At 40.7% G+C, this 20,351-nt stretch overlaps 1 protein-coding gene across 2 annotated transcripts in view; it reads right to left on the reverse strand.

Annotated features, from left to right (window-relative positions):
* The window catches only part of DMD (dystrophin), a 2,642,350-nt gene that overhangs the window by 902,589 nt on the left and 1,719,410 nt on the right, over positions 1-20,351 (reverse strand). For both annotated transcript variants that reach the window (XM_056556147.1, XM_056556148.1), the window contains exon 51: positions 36-268. In XM_056556147.1, the coding sequence (XP_056412122.1) occupies positions 36-268 (233 nt within the window). The remainder of the gene's footprint in view (positions 1-35; positions 269-20,351) is intronic.

Genomic DNA, 20,351 nt, shown 5'->3' on the forward strand with positions numbered 1-20,351 from the left:
ATATACAAACACATATTTTGTAGCTTTTCTCCTACCTTTTGTTTAATAATCATTTCATTGATTTCATCCACTTCTCCCACGGTCACAATCTGAGCTTTTATTACACGGTCTAGTAGCGTAAGCCAGTCTTTTAGCTCAGCACATGTCTTGCTGAATTCGGCTAGTGCCGGAACCTCAAGGAGAAGTGAAGATGGCATATCTGCTGTACTGGTTCCTGTTGTTACAAGGGTCTGAGTTACCACAAAAGCTGTTGGAGGAGGAGGAGGACCTATGTAAAAAAAAAGATACCACAAGGTTAGCTTTTGGCCACAACTCTTTACACATTTACACTTTAAAATAAAAAAAAATATTTTATAATGTAATTCATTGAATTAAAGGGAATGTGTCTGTTCAAATTGTTTTTCTGTTAAACATATTTTTTTTCCACCTAAAAATAACAACATCCACAATGTGGCTGTTTTATTGTGACCATTAAGCCTAGTAATAGGCTAATACTTACAGTTCTGTAAAGATTACTTCTGTGCAGTCTCCTTACTATTATCACAGGCAGAATTAACCCCTTAACGACAATGGACGTAAATGTACGTCATGGTGCCGTGATACTTAGTGCACCATGACATATATTTATGCTCTGTAATGTCCCCAAGCACCAGAAACCGTGCTTGCGTCATGCACGACAGGTCCCGGCTGCCAGTAATGGCGCACATCAGCGATCACGGCATGTGCGGCAGTGCGGCACATAAAATGGATGATTGGATTCCCCGCAGCGCTGCCATGGCGATCCAATCATCCAGCATGGCGGCCAGAGGTCCCCTCACCTGCCTTCGGCCATCTCCTGGGGTCTTCTGCTCTGGTCTGAGATCGAGCAGACCAGAACAGAAGATCACTGATAATACTGATCAATGCTATGCCCTATGCATAGCACTGAACAGTATAAGCAATCAACTGATTGCTATTAAATAGTCCACTATGTGGACATAAAAAGCAAAAAAAAGTTTTAAAAAAATTGGAAAATCCCCTCCCCCAATACAAATGTAAATCATCCCCTTTTCCCATTTTACCCCCCAAAAAGTGTAAAGAAAAAAAAATTCATAACAAAAAAAAAATGAGCCCTCATACCACCTCGTATACGGAAAAATTAGAAAGTTAAAGGTGGTCGAAATAGGGAATTTTAAACATACAAATTTTGTTAAAATAGTTTGAGATTTTTTTTAAGCGGTACAATAATAGAAAAGCATATAACATGGGTATCATTTTAATCGTATTAACTCACAGAATAAAGCAAACATATCATTTTTACTATAAAGAGTACAGCATGAAAACAAAACCTTCCAAATTTCATAAATTGCAGTTTTCTTTTCAATTTCCCCACATAAATAATGTTTTTTTGGTTGTGCCGTACATTTTATGGTAAAATGAGTGATGTCTTTACAACGTGAACTTGATGATGCAAAATACAAGCCCTCATATGGGTCTGTGGATGGAAATATAAGAGAGTTATGATTTTTAGAAGGTAAAGGGGAAAAAAGGAAAATGCAAAAATAAAATTGGCCTGGTCCTTAAATAGGCACTGTCAATTATAAAAACTTTTGATATGTTGTAAAGCATGCAATTACTTTCATTAGAAAATGTTCTGTATTTCATACTGAAAAAGCCAGTCAAAGAGCTGCCCCCCCTGCCTTCTGGAATGCATTCAGTCAATCTGTGTACACTGCTCCGTCCTGGACGTAGAAGAGGGGAGGGACTGTACACACTGCAGACTCATGTGAAGAGAAGGGGAGGGGGTGGGGCGGGAAGACTGCTGCTGGGCTCTCACTGATGTCTGCTGTGTGAGAGAGGCAGAAACACATTGCATTGCAAACGAAAAAGTAAGTGTCCCTGCATGTTTGTGTGTGTGGATATATGTGTATGTGTGTATATCAGTGTGTCTATCTAATGTGTATGTGTAAGAATATATGAAGCCAGTGTGTGTGTGTAATAAAGGGGGACTACAATCATATGCCTCCAGCTGTTGCAAAACTAAAACTCCCAGCATGCCTGCACAGCCAAATGATGTGTGGGCATGCTGGGAGCTGTAGTTTTGCAACAGCTGGAGGCACCCTGGTTGGGAAGCACGGAACTGAGGAAAGTGAGGGAGGGGGAGGAGGGGGAGTGGTTATCACAGTGAGTACTCGCCCCACTGCTTCTGGTGGACAAAATTAAGGTATTTCAGAAATAAAGCTAATTCTGAGAGAAATGTAGGACACATAAAAAAGTACATGTAAATGATCAGGATGAGATTCTGAGCAACATATAACAGTTTAGTTTTCTTGAGTGATCTGACTGGTACGCTTTAAAGCCAAAATGGGCCTGGTGAAGTGAAAAGTGATGCTAATATATTGATAACACAGGATTATACTATTCACAGCTCCTGCACAGTGACCCCTGGTGTGGTCACAGACCATGCCTAAAATTCTCCCATAGAAGTCATTAAGGAAGATTCATGAAAAGAAGCAACCAATGACAGTACAACTTTAATATTTTTCTCTTAAAAAAATTTAAGCTTGACTGTGATTGGTTTCTATGGTCAGCAAGTTTTTCTTTTAGAGCAGTAGAATTGAGCTCATAAGTATGGAGGGCCATTTAAGTGAACAGAGCAGCAGTTTGCATGCTCTGGCCACCACTCCATTCCTTCTCTATAGGACTTCTGAGCATGAAAGTGTTCAGGCGGTGAAGCATGCACACTGGGGGGCTCCATTCACTTAGGGGACAAGGGTCCTCTGTTCTCATGATGGTTAAAGGGGTACTCCGCCCCTAGACATCTTATCCCCTATCCAAAGGATAGGGGATAAGATGTCAGATCGCCGCGGTCCCGCTGCTGGGGACCTCCAGGATCTCCGCTGCGGCACTGCGCTATTATTAATGCACAGAATGAGTTTGCTCTGCACGTAATTATGGGCAACACAGGGGCCAGAGCACCGTTACGTCACGGCTCCGCCCTTTGTGACATCACAGCCCGCCCCCTCAGTACGAGTCTATGGGAGGGGGCGTGGTGGACGTCACGCCCCTGCCATAGACTTGCATTAAGGGGGCAGCAGTGATGTCACGAGGGGCGGAGCCATGATGTCACGCTGCTCCGTCCCCTGTATCGCCCGTCATTACGCACAGAGCGAACTCACTCTGTGCAGTAATGATTGCGGGGTGCTGCAGCAGCGATCCCGGGGGTCCCCAGCAGCGGGACCGCGGCGATCTGACATCTTATCCCCTATCCTTTGGATAGGGGATAAGATGTCTAGGGGCGGAGTACCCCTTTAAGCATCTGCATAGTCAGATCCACCAATAAGCTAGTTATCCTGGATCATGTGGATTGACAATATATTTTAAATTTTGTGTTACCCAGTTAAACTGGTGTCACTACTATAATACTTTTTTTTTACAAAAACATATTTTGAATCACAAAGATTTTCCCGACTAGCACAGTATTATACTGTGTTTTTTTCGGGTTTTTTTTTTTCAGTACATTGTGGTAAATCCCTAACAAAGCTTTCATCTTTTTTTTTTTTTTTTGTTCTTTAATTCCTAGTATTAGTGTAGTTATACTGATGCAGTGTCAATCTTTTTTTTAATCAAAAAGTAGCTGAGAAATAAACCCAACAAATGAAATCTAAAGAATGACTACTCTGATTTTAATAGGAAAAGTTTAAACCGCCCCAGAATGAATAGCTAAATGCTTTTATTGGGAGTTCTAATTGATATACTTGTCTCAATATAAAAACGAAATGGTCGTAACCTTGTGAAGATATTTCAATAAAAGTGGAGAGAGTGCATGTGCAAAATTCACAGTGCAGGTTTACTTTATGAAAGGGTCAGCTACTGGAAGGAGAACATGGTAATCTGAAGTGGTAATTAACCCCCGGGGAACATTTCAAGGTTGTCTATAATATCAATGCTCAGACCTTGTAATTTTAAGAGAAAGGTAATTTGGTAGAAAGAAAGACTAATGACTCAATTTCATGTCATTTCTACAGGTGTATAGACACCCACAGTTCTGTTTTTGTGGCATTGTTCTGTAAATGAAATGGTAAAATATCTGAATATCTGTAGATTTGCATAAAAGGGACATTTCTCTGCTGTTTTAGATGTACTGTATGGGGAGAGATAAGGATTTATATTGATACTGTTTACAGTGTCCATAAGATTTCAGCTCCAAGGAAACAGTTTAAGCAGTAAGTCCTGCTATTATGTGACTTTAATTGTTATCTTAGGGACAATTAGCTTAGATTATAGAAAAATGGTAAGCCAGTGTACTGATGTTTATGTACACCGTTGCCAACACGTCAGTGTGCCACATTTATTTGGCCACATGCCACCAGTGATTATACTGCCAGGTATGAAAGTAATGAATTAGTCGGATGTTTGTAGTCATATTGGTATTTAAAGGGGTACTCTGGTGGAATTATTTTTTTTTCACATCAATTGGTACCAGAAAGTTAAACAGATTTGTAAATAACTTCTATTAAAAGATCTTTACCCTTCCAGTGCTTTTTAGTAGCTTTATGCTACAGAGGAAATTCTTTTCTTTTTTAATTTCCTTTTTGTCTTGTCCACAGTACTCTCTGCTGACACCTGATGCCCGTATCAGGAACTGTCCAGAGCAGGAGAAAATCCCCATTGCAAACCTATGCTGCTCTGGACAGTTCCTGACATGGACCGAGGTGTCAGCAGAGAGTAAAGATTTTTTAATATAAGTAATTTACAAATCTGTTTAACTTTCTGGCACCAGTTGATTTAAAACATTTCTTTCCCACCAGAGTACCCCTTTAAGGGCACCGTTGTATTTTTTGCTTCACCACTGAAGAAGTTACCAATGGAGGTGGGGTGCTTGTATTTACCCCAGGTCCAGTAGCTTTCCTGTTCCTATTTACCAATCATAGTTTAGTTTAAAGGGGTACTATAGTGGAAAACTTTTTTCTTTTTTTAATCAAACTGATGTAAGAAAGTTAAACAAATTTGTAAATTACTTTTATTAAAAAATCTTAATCCTTCCAGTACTTATTTGCGCCTATATACTACAGAGGAAATTATTTTCTTTTTGGATTATTTTTTTGTCACGACCACAGTGCTCTCTGCTGACACCTCTGTCCATGTCAGGAAGTATCCAGAGCAGGAGAAAATCCCCATAGCAAACATATGCTGCTCTGGACAGTTCCTGAAATGGACAGAGGTGTCAGCAGGGAGCACTGTGGTCCTGACAGAAAAGAAATCCCAAAAGAAAATAATTTCCTCTGTAGTATACAGCCGCTAATAAGTACTGGAAGGATTAAGAACTTTTAATAGAAGTATTTTACTACTCTGTTTAACTTTCTGGCACTAGTTGATTTAAAAAATAAAAAGTTTTCCACTGGAGTACCCCTTTAACTAATGTGACAATCTGGGGGTAAGTTAGCTCATATGATTACTATTTCTAGCGTATGATAGTTGGCATACAAAGAAAATTTTCACTTTAACATATTGGATTACATAAAATTTTTTGTCTTTACAGTGAGAAAAACAGTTCACAGTACTGTACAAAACTGCCCAATATCAAAAGTTCTACTGAGCCTATTGCCCAACATCGAAAACAACACAATGGTCATGCTATCATCATGGTAGTGGCTTCCACAGGCCTAGGCACAAATTGTATTTGCTCAGATTGGGAGCATTGCCTGAGATGCTTACACGTGTTAAGAAGCTCTCCCAGGTGACTCTTAAAGGGGTACTCCCCTTTTTTTAAAATCAACTGATGCCAGAAAGTTAGACAGATTTGTAAATTACTTCTATTAAAAAATCTTAATCTTTCCAGTACTTTTTAGGGGCTACATACTACAGAGGAAATGCTTTACTTTTTAGATTTCTCTGATGTCATGACTACAGTGCTCTCTGATGACCTCTGCTGTCCATTTTAGGAACTGTCCAGAGCAGCATATGTTTGCTATGAGGATTTTCTCCTGCTCTGAACAGTTCCTAAAATGGAGGGAGGGAAACAAAGTTCTATAGTAACCCATGCCCTTCAAATTGCTCTACATGTTCTTGTTTCAACCTTGAACCTTGTCTAATCTTGATCATATGTCTTTTTTGAACCATATTGTGTACCTATGTAACCTATCATCTCATTTGTGTCCTCCGACTCTGTATCAATAGCAACTAGTCTATACCAGTATTCAGATTTTCAGTTTAAGGACAAAACATAGGCAAAGAAGGAGCTTGACAGAGACTAGAAAAGAACTAAACTAAGCTTTTGTCCTTTTCTGTCACTGTAACTATATTTATGTACAAAATTATCACAAAGAACCTCCTCAAACATAGATTTAATCTATTCAACGTAACAGAAATGTTATTATCTACTTGTACTTGTTTTGTTAAATACATTTCTTTTAATTATTAAGATGATCCAAGTTTTAAAATTGAAAACATAAATCATTTGATAACCATGAAATAAACAGCATAAGCCTGAAAACTTTCATATACCTCTATGGAATATTGGAAAGTCTGGGTCTTACATGTGCAGCTTTTTACCTTTTAAATTGAATTATTAACATATACAGCACATCCTTACAATCTGTTAGCTCACAAGGCGAATCATTAGCAGAACTGCTTCCACCAGATGGACCATGTATATCTCATTAATAATGAATCTTTTTTTTTTCCTGTAGTGAGCAAAACATTAAATTGTAAACTGGGATTGTCCATCTATCTATCTATCTATCTAGACGAGCAGAAGGGGTAGAGCAGCACAACCTCCAAAGAGAGCGATGGGTGCAAGCGGTAAGGGTCCCAGGTCCAGGGTCCTATAGACATCCACTCCAAAAAACGAGAAGCCGCAGCACTCCAGTAAGGTGAATAAGATTTATTGACCCAACATCAGGAACAACGTTTCAACTGCCCAATTGCAGTCTTTCTCAAGCTCAACAACCAGTGCAAATGACAAGATATTTATACAAAAGGGGTGTATACAAAGTTAATTGATTGACATGGTGGATAAAGTGCTTACAGTATCAAACATATATTAATAAAAGCCCTCATGGCGTGCATCAAGTGCATAGTGCATTATAAGATATACATGCTTCGCACTCATAGTGGTGTTCCGCATATATTATCATAGCCTGACAAAAGTGTGTGACATTAAAATATTGTAAGAGAGGCAATTCATACTTAGTAAAATGATTAGATGAGTAATAATAATGTAAATTACCATGCAAGATGACTGTAACATGTTGGCGTGGAACGCCGCCCGTGCTTCCTGTACGCTGCGCCATGACAGATCGCAGGGCGCATGCGTGTGGAAGACGTCACTGGACCAAAGGCCAATAACGGGCCGGCGTCTCTGTAGCCATAGAAACATAACTCTGCATGACGGTGCGCAGGCGCAGTGTCTGCCAGTGAGTCCTATACTGCCATGGGAAGGTCTGGCAAACCTCCCTATAATGAATGCATACAATGCCGTATGGATAAGCATAGAGGAGGTACGCGCTAGGGACTCGCTGCCCCGGTGTGGACAAGGGCAGGGAGACCCCTGCGGACACATGGGGACCCCCGGGTTAGCGGTTGGTCCCCAAGGTACAATAGCGCGAACCTCACTACTATGCATCCGAGTGAATTAAATGAAATTGGCAAAAGGACAAAAAGATGTATATTCAAGCATCTGTCATGGTATCTTTCTTGTTGTGTATGTTGCCTTCTCTTGTACATAATCTAAAATGATAGAAAGACATAGCATGAGACTCAAAATTCAATATGATATAAACATTTAAGTATCACATCACATTCAAAAAATGGCAAAATGGTTGCTAACGGTAACAGACACTTTAATAGCGTTATTCTCTCATGTTGTGTTTAGAATACCTGGGGTTACCACAAATTCCACATTGAGGCCATGGGGTCGTAGGGAGTTGAGTGTGTGGATCCACCGCAACTCACGTTTTTTTAGGAGGCTTGTACGATCTCCACCATATTTTAGAGGAGGGATGTGGTCAAGGAGTGTGAATTTAAGATCCTTTTCTGTGTGTCCAGCCTCCAAAAAATGTTTGGAGACTGGAAGGTCAATCCGTTGTTTTCTAATTGAATATCGGTGTTGATTTATACGGTTTTTAAAGGACAAAGTTGTTTCTCCCACATAAATGTAGGGACACGGACAGCTAAGGACATATATCACGTGGTCCATGGTACACGTGAGGTATGCCTTAATGGGAAACGATTGACCTGTGACCGGATGCATAAAGTTGGGACCCTTTATCATGAATTTACAATTAATGCACTGCCTACACGGGTAAGAACCTTTATTTTGTACAGTAATAAAAGATTGATGACTGCCTTGGTTGGTGGAAATGTCAGTTTTGACTAGTTTGTTGCGAAGGCTAGGAGGTCTACGGTAAGACATTATGGGTAATGATTGGAATACCTGTATGTCAGGGAAACTCTTTTGAATTATGTGCCAATACCTGCGTATCGTATTTGCTATATTATTTGCACTAGGGCTGTAGGTAGTGACAAAAGGAATGCGTGTTAAAGAGCTGGTGGGGTTTGTAGTGGTAAGTAAGTTCTTCCTATCCATATTTCTCACTTCCTGTTTGCTTTGTTCTATGAGTGCACGGGGATAACCCCTATTTCTAAAGTTATGAGCCATGCGATCCAAGGTTGGTGAAATATGATCCTCTCTGCTGACTATACGTCGTGCTCTCATCATTTGGCTCTTAGGTAAAGAACGGGCCACATGTTTAGGATGAAAACTATTATATTTCAAGATGGAGTTACAATCAGTGTTCTTAGTGAAGAGATCCGTATGTAGTTGGTGGTTTAAAAGAGAAACTGTAGTATCCAGAAAATCGACAGAGGTGTAGGACCAAGTGAGTGTGAATTGGATATGTGGATTTATCTGGTTGAGGAAGGAGTGAAATGAATGTAATTCCTCCTCACTTCCCTTCCAAATCAAGAAGATATCATCGATGTATCGCCACCACCTTAGCACGTGGCCAAAGTGGGGCGATACATAGATGGAGGACTCTTCCATGGCGCCCACGTATATGTTGGCATACGTGGGCGCCACGTTAGTGCCCATAGCGGTCCCCGCTATCTGGGCATACAGCTGATCATTAAATGAAAAGTAGTTGTTTTTCAAAATGAGTGTAAGTAAAGTCATAAGAAATTCTGTTTTGGCTGAAGTGAAATCAGACCTGATGGTGTCATGAACTGCAGATATGCCCTGTTCATGGGGTATGGAGGTATACAAGCTACAAATGTCTAAGGTAGCCAGAATGATATTGTCAGTGATGTTAAGTTGCTGTAATTGTGAAAGAAAATCAGATGCATCACGGATATATGATTTGGCCGCAGTGGCATACTGTCTAAGGACTTGGTCTAAGAAAATGGATAAATGACTAGTCACTGAATCCCTCCCGGAGACAATAGGTCTACCGGGAGGATCTACCAGGGTTTTATGAATCTTAGGCAAGATGTATAAAAGTGGGGTCTTAGGACGAGATACCAGTAAATATTGGTGAAGTGACTCATCAATGATTCCTTCTGAGAGAGCGTTTTGTAATACTGTTTTTATCTGCTTTTCAATTTTCATTCTGGGATCAGATTGTAACGGTTGATAAGTGGTGCTGTCATTCAATTGTCTAATAACCTCCATGATATATTTGGACCGATCCATGACCACAATTGCCCCTCCCTTGTCTGCGGGCTTGATGACAAGATTGTGGTCATGGATCAGTCCTTGAAGTGCCAGATGTTGTTTGTACGAAAGGTTATGTTTTTTGTGTACAGTTGACTCTCTCATTTTTTCAAGATCCCTCTTGACGAGTGCTTGGAAGGTGTCCACTGCACTGGAGGATAAGGGAGGTTGAAAATTGCTAGGGTTCTTCAATGCATAATCAGAAGCTTTAAAAGGTGAATTATCAGTGCAAACAGATGTAATAGGTTTACTAGGATTGGAATGAAACCAAATCTTGAGCTTGACACGCCTGAGAAATTGTGTCAAGTCAAGTTCGGTTTGGAACCAATCAGACGTATTCACAGGACAAAAATTTAAACCATTAGACAACAGAGTTATTTGATCTTGTGACAATGTAAAGGAGGAAAGATTTACCACTTCTTTTTGGTGAACTTCAGTTGAGTCTGTGTGTGTTGTTGGGGAACACGCCCCGCTCGTTGTCCTCTTGTCTTTATTTGCTCTTCTATGTTTTCGTCCTCCTCGTCTGGTGGATTTCTTGGTGTGCGTTGGCTTTGTCCTAAAAAAGCGGCATTATTGGAGGTGGAAATAGGAACTGGATTAGATACAGAATTAATGGGCATTGCATTGGTATTGGTGTTAGAGTCTTTGGCAGTATTATAATTCGTTCTCCTAGCCCTCCTATTATTGGGTATAGCATCATTCCAGGTGTATACTCGGCCAGAGACATAATCTTGTATATCTCGAGCCCATTTTTGGCTCTTAATATTTTCTTGCTCAGTTCTGAGTTTTTGTAGATATGTAGCTTGTTTTGAAAGAAAGGTCTCACATTCACTCTCAGTAAAAAGTTCTCTCAAAGAAGTTTCCAGAGTTGCAACTTTAGCTTTGGTGGTGAGAATGTCCCGTTGTAGGAATTCCAAATTCAGAAGTAAAAGGTCAAACGAATATTTGTTGGAAATGGATTCATAGCGTTGTCTGAATTCACTGTCGTTGGCAAATGCATTTTCCCTGGGCTGGATGCGCATGCCCCTGGGAATTTTATGTTCCTTGTAATATTCTCCCATAGTGGTGGAGTGTAGATTTAATGAAAGTAACTTCTTAGTCTCTACCTCAAATTGGCGTTGTACCTCTAGTCGTGAGGGAGCATGCAGGAATGAAGCATCACCATCAATATTGTTGAGAATTCTATCAATGTCGTTACCGGTATAGGTGTAGGTGTCGGGTCCAGATTCCAATGCGACTGTGGCACCGTGCGTATCCATGTTGAAATGTCACCAGGTGGGGTGCAAGCTCAATAAGACCAAGGTTTAGACGAGCAGAAGGGGTAGAGCAGCACAACCTCCAAAGAGAGCGATGGGTGCAAGCGGTAAGGGTCCCAGGTCCAGGGTCCTATAGACATCCACTCCAAAAAACGAGAAGCCGCAGCACTCCAGTAAGGTGAATAAGATTTATTGACCCAACATCAGGAACAACGTTTCAACTGCCCAATTGCAGTCTTTCTCAAGCTCAACAACCAGTGCAAATGACAAGATATTTATACAAAAGGGGTGTATACAAAGTTAATTGATTGACATGGTGGATAAAGTGCTTACAGTACAGCCTTTCTCAAGCATCATAGTAGTGACAAGCAAAGGTATATATAGGTGTACATGTGATTAAAATCTTAAGAGTATGCAATCAAATCATTAAGGCATACAAGTAAAAAAGTGCAAAAAACATAGTATGATACAGGGTAAATTTACCTCTGTAATGTGGACTGGACAGTGATCAGTGCAATACCATAAAATCAATGCAGATCAAAGGCTGCTAAACATTTTAAAAGTTATAAGATACTTTAACAATCTTAATTGGTCAACACGTGAATAAGCTCAAAATAAATACAAAATAAATGGATAATCGGGACATGATGGCTGCACTCACCCTCAACACCATAAAAGGAAAACACCATTGTATGATAGATTCATCCCGAAGCGTGTGGCGTGTCGGTGGCCGGAGGCGCCGGATCACCTCCACCATCACACGTCACCTCTGGCGGTGGCGTAGTCACAATAAACAGCCTGCGTTGCTAGGAAGGGAACCAAGCGTATAGTTGCTTCCGGAGCACGGCTGGTCACGTGAAAATCACGTGATCTCGCCTCACTCCGTTCGCATCTATGTAAACCACCTCCACTGCGCGAGTTGCGCAGAGAAAGGAAACTGTGTATATAGAACGGGCAAAATCAGTAGTGGAGTCATCTCCCCTAGCAACCCCTGTTCATGAGTGAAGGTAAAATAAGAAAGAATAAAAAATGAATAAAAATAAAAATAAATAACAGGTATATGAATAAATGAAATGAAAAAGTAATATATAAGGGAACATAAAATAAAAAAATTAAATTAAAATAAAGAATAACAAATATAAAAAATATTGATACAAAAAAGAATAAAATAAAAATAATAGATATGAAAAAAAAATTGAAAAAAATATGAAAAATGAATAAAATTACATTAAATAAAAATAAAAATATCAAGAATAATTCGGTAAATATCATTGGTGAAATGCACAGGGCGATACAGGGGACGGAGCAGCGTGATGTCTCTATCTATCTATCTCATATATCTATCTGTCTATCTAGCAACAGAAACATTCTTTGTCTATCTATCTATCTCATACAGTATATATCTCTGTATTCTATTCTAGTCGATCTATCTGTTCTGTCCATCTCATATCTATCTCCTATCTATCTGATATATATCACTCTATTCTATTCTATCTATCTTATATCTGTCTATTTATCTAGCTATCTGTCTGTCTGTCTGTCTATTCAATTCTATCTATCTGATATCTATCTATCTATCCGTCTGTCTGTCTGTCTATTCTATTCTATCTATCTGATATCTATCTATCTAATATCTATTTAATATCTATCTATCTGTCTAATATATATTTAATATTTATCTATCTATCTGTCTGTCTGTCTGTCTATTCTATCTATCTGATATCTATCTATCTATCTATCTAATATATATTTAATATCTATCTATGTCATATCTATCACCTCTTTCCCATTCACAGAACCTCACTAGAGAATGATAGACGTGAATAGATGGGCATGATGGCTGGCATCACAGTTATCGTGCATGGCTCTGTGCACCGAATGACAGTGGTGCCGCAGCAGAGATCTTTTGGATAGGGGATGAGATGTTTTCACCGGAGTACCCCTTTAAGGACTTTATGAAAGGCTGGGTGCAAATCAGTGGGAAGCCCCCGATACTAGGGCTCCAACTAGATAACAAAAAAACAGAACACTGCAGATATGCATGTATGACATTAGGGCATATCACATATATCTGTCTCTCTCTATCTATCTCTGTTTCCAGAATTCAAAATACTTAGCTTGTGTAAATCAAAAACACATCTATGACTTCAATATATAATTATCTACGTGAAAATGTGAGAGTTAGATTTGACATTGAGGCATTTCTAAAGGATAAATATTAGCAGAATTATTTATTTCTTGTGTCCACTAAGCCAAAGGTTAACAATTACAAGTTTTAAGCCAGATTGACTTTTTACCATAAAATGCAGGGTGTCTCTATGTAACAAGGGGTTATAGGAAATAACAGACATGAAAAGCTTCTGTTTGTATATTTCATTTACATGCATTTCCTGCTTTGCTATTTTAACCAGGTACTCAACTGTAAACTGGTGATGATAGGTGGATGGGCACTTTTAATCTTTTAGACTGTCTTTTTTATAATTAGAATATGTAACAAATACATCTGATCATAGTTACATTGCCATTCACCATTAAATTCTAATTACTATTATTAATAGATGTTGGCAGTTGACGGCACCTATGGAGTTTTATTGCTGGTAACTTGTATGGAGCTTTTACTTAGTGGAAATTGCTAATAAATCTGTAACAATAAAATAACCTTATAGTGCACACTATTTAAAACTGTCTATATAAAATTAAACTAGTATATAAAGTGAAACATCTTATTATAATGGAATATGGAAATGAATGGTTTTGCAATTAGGTAATGGACATAACCTTTAGGGAAGGACACGTTTAATATTATTGTATGGCCAAATAGTTATATAATCGGTAGATGAACCCATTATCTATAATATATATATATTACAAAATGTATTAAACCACACACATCCCAACATGATAAATAATACAGTATGTATTACCTTACCCCTATCCTAGTCCCTCCCTTCCCCATCAGGATGAAGGAGAAAAAAGAGAAGAAAAAAAGGAAGTTTTTTAATTAGACCATTTTTCCCAGATTTTTTGTTCTGCCTAAATAGTGTCCTTCTAAAACTTCTCCCCTCTATAATTTCATATCTTTACATTTTTTGACGAGGTTTGTCCATGCTTCAAAACTTGGTTCTTTTTCTGAGAACCAGTTCCTTAAGATGATTACTTTAGCGCATAAGAATAACTTGTTCCACAAAATGCCCCTCATTCCATTCAATGTTTCTGAACCCAGAATTACCTCCTGAAATGTGAGTGACCCTGCTTCTGTTATAATATTTTTCTTCTCTAGCTCACATAATATTTTCTTCCAGTGTTTCTGAATTACCTGACATGCCCAAATCATATGGTAAAAACTGGTGTCCTCTAAGTTTCATTGCAGGCAATTGGAATCTATCCTACAATTGAACCTAAATAACTTACTGGGTGTAAAGTGCAGATGATGTACGCACATATATTGCATTATTCTAAACTTCATGTTGGTTATTACCTTGTTAATGTTTTTAAATGCCTTCCACACACAAATTTCCCCAAGATGCTGTCTAGTCTGTTGAACCATGAGTTAGTAATCCAGAGGGGGGATGAGTTAAGAATATATAATAACTGAGGTAGGGTAATCATTTTAATAAGAGAGATTCTATCTCCCATTGAGAGAGGGAGCTTCTCCCAGACTGTTATTTGTTTTTTAGGAATGATAAAAAGGACTTGACATTGTCAGAAAAGAAGGAAGCAGGGTTGGATGATAATTTAATACCTAGGTATGTTATTGTGTCCCCTTTGGCTACTATCTTGAATAGGGATTCCTCTGCCCTGGGTTCGTAATTAAATGGGATTAGAAAGGACTTAGTCCAGTTTATTTGCACTCAAAATATACAACCAAACTTTTGAATGGTGGCGATAACTCTGGGGATCCCAATTTTAGGGTTTTTAATGTAAAGTAAAATGTTGTCCGCGTACAGCGCAATTTTATCCCTCACACCTTCAATTCCAAACCCTGTAATCTCTTTGTCAGCTCTTATTACTGTGACCAGGAGTTCTATATATAAGGAGAAAAGGAGAGGGGAAAGGGGACACCCTTGGCGTGTACCTCTGGCTAGTTTGAATTGCATCTGAGGGTGTGGCATCTATCAACACTGTGCAAGTAGAAGGACACCTAGGAAATAGTGATCATAATATTATACATTATAAATTGTTCTTCAATAAGGGAATCTCTCGAGGGTCCACAAAAACAATGAACTTTAGGAAGGCAAAGTTCGATCAACTCAGAGAAGCCCTTAACAATATAAAATGGGATAATGTCCTCAAAAACAAGAATACTGACACTAAATGGGAGAATTTTTAAGATATCTTAAATTCTCACTGTAATATGTATATACCTTATGGGAATAAAAGGGTCAGAAATAAAAGAAAACCAACATGGATGAATAAGAACGTTAAGGGGGCAATAAATGACAAAAATAAAGCCTTTAAACTATTAAAACAGGACGGCAGTGAAGAAGCATTAAAAAAGCTATAGAGAAACATGTGAAATATGTAAAAAATTTATTAAAGCCGCAAAAATAGAGACAGAAAGACTCATTGCCAAAGAGAGTAAAATTAACCCCAAAATGTTCTTTAAATGGGCACTGTCATGAAATTTTTTTTATATGTTGTAGTACTTAAGTACTACAACATATCTCTAATATACTTTTATTAAAAAAATGCTTTTAAAACATTTTAAAAGCAATTTGAAATTCGTCCACTAGGGGTCGCCCTCCTAGTGGCCGAATGCAGTGCGGAGTGACGTCACTGCAAAATTCTGACTGATTCCGGCAGGGCATCAGTCGTAATTTTGCGCAGGCACAGGAACATCCAGAGCTGCGCATCGGCTCCACGCATTCGCCGATAGCCCTGCTGCAAGGTAAAGGGGGGGGGGGTGCAGGAAGAGGCTCCCCCGCACCTGTCCCTCCCGCATCGGCTCCCGCCGCTGTCTGCCTAGTACAGAGCCACGGAGGTTGCCTTCCAATACAGGGTGCCTCCAGTTGTTTTACCACTACAACTCCCAGCATGCTCTGACAGCCAATAGATGTCAGGGCATGCTGGGAGTTGTAGTGGTGAAACAGCTGGAGGCACCCTGTTAGGAGAGCTAAGGGTGGAAGTTGGCCCCCAGCAGGCATCAGTGACATGGGGCCTGCTGGGGAAGTCTGCCTGGTAGTGAGCACACTACCAGGCAGACTAAATGCCATTTTTAAAATAGTAAAAAAAATAAATAAAATAAAGGCAGGGAGGGTGTTAATGATAGATGGGCAATAGGCAGGGACAGAAAAAAAAAACATGATGGCGGGAGCTACCCTTTAACTATATAAATAGCAAAAAGTTTAAAATGAAAGTGTTGGCCTTTAAAAAATGATGAGGAGGAAACTATAAACAGGGATCAGGAAAAAGCATATATATTAAACAAATTCTTCTCCACTGTGTTCACCGAGAAAAATGAAATGCCAGGTGAAATACAGCAAGATAAGGTAAACTCCCCAGTACAGGTCACCTGTCTAACCCAGGAAGAAGTACAGTGCCACCTACAAAAAATCTAAATACACAAATCACCAGGTCCAGATGGCATTCACCCACGTGTTCTAAAGGAATTAAGTATTGTAATAGACAGACTCCTATTTTTAATATTCACGGACTCTATAGAGACAGAGACTGTTCCCCAGGACTGGCGCATGGCAAATGTGGTGCCAATATTAAAAAGGGATCAAAAGGTGACCCCAGGAATTATAGACCTGTTAGTTTAACCTCTGTTGTATGTAAATAATTTGAGGGTTTTCTAAGGGATGCTATTTTGGAGTATCTTTATAAAAATAAATGTATGACTCCATATCAGCATGGCTTTATGAGGGATTGGTCCTGTCAAACTAACCTGATCAGCTTTTATGAGGAAGTGAGCTCCAGACTGGACCAGGGGCAATCGCTGGATGTCGTATATCTGGATTTTTCCAAAGCATTTTATACGGTTCCACATGAAAGGTTGGTGCATAAAATGAGAAGGATTGGGCTGGGGGAAAATGTGTGTAAGTGGGTAAGTAACTGGCTCAGTGATAGGAAACAGAGGGTGGATATTAATGGTACTTATTCTGATTGGGTGACTGTTACTAGTGGGGTACCCCAAGGGTCCATCTTGGGTCCTGTCCTATTTAATATATTCATTAAATACCTTGAAGAGGGGTTGAATAGTAAAGTAGCAATCTTTGCAGATGATACTAAACTCTGTAGAGCGGTAAACACAATAGAGGACAGGGAACTGTTACAAATGGATCTGGATAGGTTGGAGGTTTGGGCTGGGAAGTGGCAGATGAGGTTCAATACTGATAAATGTAAGGTAATGCACATGGGGAGGAAAAATCCGGGCTGGGATTATGTATTAAATGGGAGAACACTTGGGACGACTGATGTGGAAAAGGACTTGTGAGTCTTAATTAACAGTAAATTTAGCTTTAGTGACCAGTGTCGGGCAGCTGCTGCCAAGGCAAATAAAATCATGGGGTGCATCAATAGGGGCAGAGATGCACACGACAAGGAAATCATTCTACGGCTGTACAAATCACTAGTCAGACCACACATGGAATACTGTGTAAAGTACTGGGCAACAGTGTACAAGAAAGATATAGTGGAGCTGGAGTGGGTTCAAAGACTGGCAATCAGGGTAAGACGGGGAATTGGAGGACTACAGTACCCAGAAAGATTATCAGTATTAAGGTTATTTAGTTTAGAAAAAAAGAAGGCTTAGGGTAGACCTAATAACTATGTATAAATACATCAGCGACCATACAGAGATCTCTCCCATGATCTATTTATACTCAGGAATATATCCATAACAAGGGGGCATCCTCTACATCTAGAGGAAAGAAGGTTTCTATACCAGCACAGACGGGGGTTCTTTACTGTAAGAGCAGTGAGACTGTGGAATTCTCTGCCTCTGAGGAGGTGGTCATGATGGGCTGCATGCATTTTTGGAAAATAATAACATCACTGGTTATGTATTCTAGATTTATAGGGACAGAACGTTGATCCAGGGATTTATTCTGATGCCATTATTGGATCAAGTTTTCTCCCTGACTCTTCATGGCTCTGCCCCTTCAGGTAGCCTCTAGGAACTTTGGTAATGAGGATCTGTGATGCTTCCTCTTCCTATCTCTTGCAGTTCCCTGTTTCAGTTTCCCTCTAGTTCTCTCCCCTGTCCTCCTTCACCTGATTTTAGCTTGTTTTCTGACTTAAACATCCACCCAAATAAATATCAGATCATCCAATGAGGACAGGGGTGGGTGTGTGTATGGAGATCAGGGCTAGTCACATGTCTAGTCTCACGACATCACAGCTAATCATTAATTATAACTGTATATTCTATGTGTGATTAAATTCACCATAAGCGATATATATATATATATATATATATAGTTACATATATCAACATTGTATAATAGGGCAAGATGGCATATTCATGCTACAGAGATCATATTATGAAGACATTTATATTAACCTGCATTTCAACTTTGGCTGGCTGAATCTGCTCAGGTTGACTGAATCCTCTAAGGGACATGTCTTTTGTTTACAGTCCCTTGGTATCACTAGCTTAGTAAATATGAAAGCTATTGTGTGCAATCCCAGCTAACACAGTTAAGATTAAAAGATCTCACGTATTTGCTTCTCTCAAGACTTTGTCATTGTTTGGTAAAAACTAGGGATGCACCGATATATCGGCGGCCGATACATATCGTCCGTAGCAGTTTCGGGGAAATGCCGAAACAACAAAAAATTTGCCGATAATGACTCACCTCCCCTGCCCGCCCACAGCACAAGTTGCAAACACTGCCAGTGGCAGAGACACTCGTGGGCGGTGCAGGGGGGGCCGGGCGCAACATCTGGGGGACGCGCTCTCCGGGATAGGAATACTTCTTTTTATGTGCCCGAGCCGGCTCCCGTGTGTGGCTGCAGGCGGGGGCCGGCCAGAGCATATAAAAACTAATACTGTATACTAAAAACCAGGGGGCCTCCAGCTGTTGTGAAACTACAACTCCCAGCATGCCCGGACCGGCAAAGTCTGTCCGGGCATGCTGGGAGTTGTAGTTTCACAACAGCTGGAGGCCCCCTGGTTTTTAGTATACAGTATTAGGTTTTATATGCTCTGGCCGGCCCCCGCCTGCAGCCACACACGGGAGCCGGCCCGGGCACATAAAAAGAAGTATTCCTATCCCGGAAATCCCTGTGTCCCGAAAAATCTTTTCGGGACATAAGGATGTCCGCCGGTCACTCACCATTCCCCGGCGTCCTCCTGCGATCCTCCTTCGGTCCTTCGCTTCTCCGCCTCTATGGTTGTACGCACGGGACGTCACTGACGCAGGTGGACCGCAGGATCGTCGCAGGAGAACGCGCGCTGGCCGAGGCCTGGTAAGTGACCGCGTCATTTTCTTGAGTGTTCCGGTCACCGCTCCCCGGTCCCGGCACCTACTGCTATGGTCCTTAGGCCATAGCAGTAGATGTGACCCCGGGCCGGAGGAGCGGTGACCGGAACACTGTGGGGGCAGCAGTACAGACATACAGCCTCCAGCTATACACTGGAAGCTGTATGTCTGTGGGGTGGGGGAAAGCTGCCTACTATTGTGGGGGAGCTGCCTAATATTGTTGGGGGGCAGCTGCCTACAAATGTGGGGGAGCTGCCTAATATTGTGTGGGGGAGCTGCCTAATATTGTGGGGGAGCTGCCTAATATTGTTGGGGGGAGCTGCCTAATATTGTGGGGGGGGGGAGCTGCCTACAAATGTGGGGGGAGCTGCCTAATATTGTTGTGGGGAGCTGCCTAATATTGTTGTGGGGAGCTGCCTAATAATGTGGGGGAACTGCCTACTATTGTGGGGGAACTGCTGACCTAATGTGGGGGGGGGGAGCTGCCTAATATTGTGGGGGGGAGCTGCCTACAAATGTGGGGGGGGAGCTGCCTAATATTGTTGGGGGGGAGCTGCCTACAAATGTGGGGGAGCTGCCTAATATTGTGTGGGGGAGCTGCCTAATATTGTGGGGGAGCTGCCTAATATTGTTGGGGGGGAGCTGCCTAATATTGTGGGGGGAGCTGCCTACAAATGTGGGGGGAGCTGCCTAATATTGTTGTGGGGAGCTGCCTAATATTGTTGTGGGGTGCTGCCTAATATTGTGGGGGAACTGCCTACTATTGTGGGGGAACTGCTGACCTAATGTGGGGGGGGGAGCTGCCTAATATTGTTGGGGGGAGCTGCCTAATATTGTGGGGGAACTGCCTACTATTGTGGGGGAAATGCTGACCTAATGTGGGGGAGCTGCCTACTATTGTGGGGGAGCTGCCTACTATTGTGGGGGAGCTGCCTATTAATGTGGGGGAGCTGCCTATTAATGTGGGGGAACTCCCGA

This window comes from Hyla sarda, chromosome 2 (genome assembly GCF_029499605.1).
Source record: "Hyla sarda isolate aHylSar1 chromosome 2, aHylSar1.hap1, whole genome shotgun sequence".
Taxonomy (NCBI): domain Eukaryota; kingdom Metazoa; phylum Chordata; class Amphibia; order Anura; family Hylidae; genus Hyla; species Hyla sarda.